The sequence below is a fragment of the Eucyclogobius newberryi genome, unplaced genomic scaffold, assembly GCF_026437365.1.
Source record: "Eucyclogobius newberryi isolate DKJ021-1_F unplaced genomic scaffold, fEucNew1.0.hap1 SCAF_17, whole genome shotgun sequence".
Taxonomy (NCBI): Eukaryota; Metazoa; Chordata; class Actinopteri; order Gobiiformes; family Gobiidae; genus Eucyclogobius; species Eucyclogobius newberryi.
The window spans coordinates 20999149-21004431 of NW_027315801.1; the positions used below are offsets into that span (position 1 = coordinate 20999149).

Consider the following 5283-nt stretch of genomic DNA (forward strand, 5'->3'; position numbering starts at 1 on the left):
TGCATGTGGGTGTGAACAGAGATTAAACTGCAGGATAATAGTGTGAGACGGAGCCAAGGACAGGACGCTGGATAAAAGTGATGGAGAAGAAACAAATCTGAACAGAAACCACCAAGGACAATCAGAGCAGGAAGTGTGGAGTGTGTTTTGTCATATCTCATCTTTAGGTTTGAAAATAATTAGTCTTACAAATTGCTCTAACAAGTTGCCAGAGACGTGCCATCGCATTGTAAATCCCAAAGATTCTTCTGTCTGAATATTGAGGCTTCCATGGTTAACGTCCAGTACAAAACTGAATAAAGCATCATCTGGACATGGGGAGGTGCTTGACATGAGTGTGTTACAAGAGAAATGAAAGTGAAACTCACAGAGCAGTTTCCAGCCCAGTGCCTGAGATTCTGTTCCACGGAAAAGTGACTTGACGTCGTCTGAGCTTGAAAGAAAGACATTTACACATTGGGTAAGTACAAATGAAACAGTTTTACACGTGATCTTAATTTAACTGTCATAGTTAGCTGTCTATTTTAACTTTTAGCTTAGATATCTCAATCTTACTTCTAGACATGGGTTTAGCATTAGCCTCCTGCACTGAACTTGTTTCTTACTCACTTATAATTGTTACCTTAAGTTTCACTAAAAGTAAATGCTACTCACTGTTACAACTGTTACTCCACATATTGGTAACATGGATCTATTAAAATATCGATTGGTTCTATTCACCTTACTCTAGAAGCCAGAGCTAACAATAATCATATTTTTCTAACATATTCTAAAGCCCATTACAGATAAAGTCAAGTACATTTAAGTAGTAAAACTATGAAACAAGTCTATGTAATCTGTCATTTGTCCAGGAGTGATCCATTGTAGAAAGGGACAATGAAAAGTCTTGTTCAGACCTACTTGACTTGATCTGTAATGGACTTTAGAATTATGTTAGGAACTGTAAAAGAGACGTAAATAGTGATTTATCTTTGTGGAGAGAAGAGAATTTCTGTAACTAAACAGACTGTAGTGAGTCAAGACTCATTCATTAAGCTGCAAAAGCTCGTCTGCATTGATTTGGGTTTTAATTTGGGAAAGGTTTAACCATCATCTCATAACAATTCTAAATCTTTGTTCGGATTGTGAATTGGCGATTGTATTGAGAAGTTTCATGAGAAACGATCACAAACATTTAGTTGAACCAATGATTTTCACATGTTTATTGAATTGACTCGAGTGTATTAGTTTCCTGTCATGTACACGAACGTCACATTAGTCAAAGTGCAACATGTTTTCACTATTTTATCAACATCACATCATTTTACTCGTCAATATCAGTAAAAGTTATATGTTCAGGGTTTTATAATAAAGTGTCTCTTTGTTTCTTCCTGCCGTAAAGCCGGCCTCATTAAAAGTCCTCACATGATGCAGGAGCTGGTGCTGCTATGATACAAAGACTATTGGCTCTAAACACATACAATCTCTGTCTGTTGTTCTGTTACAGAAATGGCGGCTGTCAGTTATGTTCTGTCTGAGGACCAGCTCCTGTGCTCCATCTGTCTGGAGGTCTTCACTGACCCTGTCTCCACTTCCTGTGGACACAGCTTCTGCAAAACCTGCATCAACAAACACTGGGACCACAGCGAGCCGTACCAGTGTCCCATGTGTAAGGAGAACTTCAGCTCCAGACCTCAGATTAAAACTAACACTTTACTGTTAGAAATGGTCTCCCAGTTCAGGAAACCTCAGGAGGAACCAGACCAAGAGGAGTCAGAGGGCTCAGCAGGAACAGGAGATGTTCTCTGTGACCTGTGTTCTGAACCCAGACTCAGGGCCTTCAAGTCCTGCCTGGTCTGCCTGGCCTCCTACTGCCTCACTCACCTGGAGCCTCACCAGAGCACTCCTCGCCTCCAACGGCACCAACTCATCCCCCCTGTGGAGAACCTGGAGGAGCGGATCTGCCAGGAGCACGACAAGCCTCTGGAGCTGCTCTGTCAAAGAGAGAAGAAGTTTATCTGTGTGCTGTGCAGCCTCTCTCAACATAAAGACCATGCTACGTTGCCCCTGAAGGAGGAGTGTGAGAGACAGCAGGAAGAGCTGGAGAAACTGGTGAACAAAAGACAACAAAAGATCCAGAGCATCCAGAACTCTGTGAAAGTTAATAACAAGAACGCTGATAGAGAGCTGGCCGAGGGGGTGAAAGTCTTTACAGCTTTAATGGGCAGTGTTCAGAAGAGTCTGGACCAGTTCAAAGAGAGAATCACAGAAGATCAGAAGAAGGTGGAGGACAGAGCTGCAGAGCTGATGGAGGAGTTACAGCAGGAGATCTGCGTCCTGCAGCAGAGAGGAGCTGACATGAAGCTGGTTTCTGAGGACCACTTCTCTTTTATACAAACCTTCTCCTCAGTGAAACCCGCTCCAGAGCTGCAGGACTGGGCACAAGTGAAGGTTTCTCCTCAGTTGTATGATGGTCTGGTGGCTGAAGCTGTGTCTGAGCTGGAGAAGACACTCGCTCCACAGATGAAGGCAGTATCTGAGGCAGAGCTGAGGAGAGTGCAACAGTTTGAAGTCAAAGTGACTCTGGATCCTGACACAGCTCAAGCAAATCTTGTCTTGTCTCAAGATAAGAAACAAGTTCACTACAATAATGTGATGATGAATTATCCAGACAAACCACAGAGATTTACTGAAACATCTTGTGTATTAGGGAAACAGAAGTTCTCTTCAGGGAGGTCCTACTTCCAAGTTCAGGTCAAAGGAAAGACTTCCTGGGCTTTAGGATTGGCCAGAGAGTCAGTGGAGAGAAAGAAACAGGTAATTGTTACACCACAGAATGGATACTGGACAACTGCACTGATAAATGGTCAGTACAAGGCTTTTGCTGATCCTCCTATCATTCTGTCCTTGAGGAGCAAGCCTGAGACTGTGGGAGTCTTTGTGGATCATGCTCAAGGTCTGGTCTCCTTTTATGATGTGGACAGTGCAGATCGACTCTACTCTTTCTCCAAGTGCTCTTTCTCTGGGAACATTCTACCAGTTTTAGCACCACAGACTGATTCAGCTCCTCTAAGACTTACACCAGTAAAGAAATAATACAACTGCAAAAACATACATCTAGAACTAGGAAAGTACAAGTTAAAAGTGAAAATCGTGCATGTGTCACTGTGCAAAATTCAGAAAGGCAAAAATTCTAAATACTATAATCTCATACATGTTTGTGAGACAAAAATGTCAAACTCGACTTTGATACAAAGGAAATACTTTGATTCTCGATACCAATTTCAATATCACAATGAGAATTAAATAAAACTCTTTTTTAGGTCGAGGTTTAAAACAATAGATATAAAACAACACTAACACAAAATTATAGCACTTCGTGTACTAGTTCTGCTAAAGCTCATGTTTCTAAAACTGTTCTTCAAAGGCGAAAGTGTGTTCTGTTTATGATTTCCCATGTTTCACCAAATAAATGAACAAATCTATTCATTTTGTAATTCTTCGAATGGTTATTCTGGATCAGCAATTTCACCTGTTGATTTTTCACTCTGTAATGTCATCTTTTTGTTTCTTTTAACAAATACAATAAATTACTATAAAATAAATTAATAAATTGTGATTCTCATGTACAGAAATGATTGTTTTTGTTTCATTGCATTAACTCATTCCACCACCATTCTAACAGCTCATTTTTAGACTTAACCATGTCACTTTTAGACTCAAACTAAAACTGTCAAATGTGCATTTCCAACTTAACCATGTTGGTTTCCTCTGTATGTCTGCTCCGTCAGTCTCCTCTCATTCCCACGCTCTTTTGGTGCGTTGTCGGAGCTGTGGCCTCATCTCTGCTCCTGTGTTTGAGTCTGAATACGTTTGAGCGGCCGCGCGGCGAGCTCAGGTCAGCGGGGATTAGCACAGGAAGACTCCACAGCGCTGAGCTAACAACCGCAGGCTAACTACCACATTTTATATGTAGTCTAATTATTCATCACAAAAAAATCGCTAAAATTGAACTAGAATCACAGGGTCCTTCACAATTCGATACAATACGTGACTCACAATACTATAATTTTGTGACATTTGTGATATTTTGCCACTGATTTTTAGGACTTTTAAACAACACTATTTCTATTTTAAAACCACAACCTGCACACTTTTTAAATCATCAAAACTGTGAATATGTCCAATGTATTGTATAAGCAAATTGCAGCTCAATCACAAAGTCATTTTCTTAAAAGTGGCTGTACCTGATTTTTACTGTTTTGAAAGGGGAAAAACAGAACCAGTTCATTTTAAACTCTTTACAACAGTCGACATGTATCGCTCACTTACCCAATTCCCAGCATCTGAAAACATTCACCATGATGTAATTTACAAGTACTTTTCACAAGTCACCGGGCCCAGGTAAAGCTAACAAACATTAGCATGCTAACAGTGCACTTCCTGCTTTTGGGAGAATAAAACGCTTGAGAGAGAGAAAGCGCTGTGGCCTCATTTCCATCCAAATATATGATTTTACAATATATATGTAAATCCTATTACGTGCAATGACAAAAAACAGGTGAATGCACCAGTTCAGTTTTCAGGAAATGAATGTAAAAGTATGGGAGGCCAACATTTTTGTGCACGTGGGAGTGTGAGCGTGCACGTGGGCCTATGAGCGTGCATGTGGGTGTGTGAGCGTGCACGTGGGCCTATGAGCGTGCACGTGGGCCTATGAGCGTGCATGTGGGTGTGTGAGCGTGCACGTGGGCCTATGAGCGTGCATGTGGGTGTGTGAGCGTGCACGTGGGCCTGTGAGCGTGCACGTGGGCGTGTGAGCGTGAACGTGGGCCTGTGAGCGTGCACGTGGGCGTGTGAGCGTGAACGTGGGCGTGTGAGCGTGAACGTGGGCCTATGAGCGTGCACGTGGGCCTATGAGCGTGCATGTGGGTGTGAACAGAGATTAAACTGCAGGATAATAGTGTGAGACGGAGCCAAGGACAGGACGCTGGATAAAAGTGATGGAGAAGAAACAAATCTGAACAGAAACCACCAAGGACAATCAGAGCAGGAAGTGTGGAGTGTGTTTTGTCATATCTCATCTTTAGGTTTGAAAATAATTAGTCTTACAAATTGCTCTAACAAGTTGCCAGAGACGTGCCATCGCATTGTAAATCCCAAAGATTCTTCTGTCTGAATATTGAGGCTTCCATGGTTAACGTCCAGTACAAAACTGAATAAAGCATCATCTGGACATGGGGAGGTGCTTGACATGAGTGTGTTACAAGAGAAATGAAAGTGAAACTCACAGAGCAGTTTCCA

General features: G+C 41.9%; 1 protein-coding gene across 1 annotated transcript; it reads left to right on the plus strand.

Annotated features, from left to right (window-relative positions):
* Positions 1-381: 381 nt before the first annotated feature.
* LOC140363064 (E3 ubiquitin-protein ligase TRIM39-like) lies at positions 382-3499 on the plus strand. Its single transcript, XM_072449385.1, has 2 exons — positions 382-460; positions 1487-3499. Exon 2 carries the CDS (start codon positions 1489-1491, stop codon positions 3073-3075), a length of 1587 nt encoding a protein of 528 aa, XP_072305486.1. The 5' UTR covers positions 382-460; positions 1487-1488; the 3' UTR covers positions 3076-3499.
* Positions 3500-5283: the final 1784 nt, after the last annotated feature.

Excerpts from the sequence above, each read along its gene's own strand:
- LOC140363064 (XM_072449385.1), top strand. The coding sequence starts at position 1,489 with ATGGCGGCTGTCAGTTATGTTCTGTCTGAGGACCAGCTCCTGTGCTCC.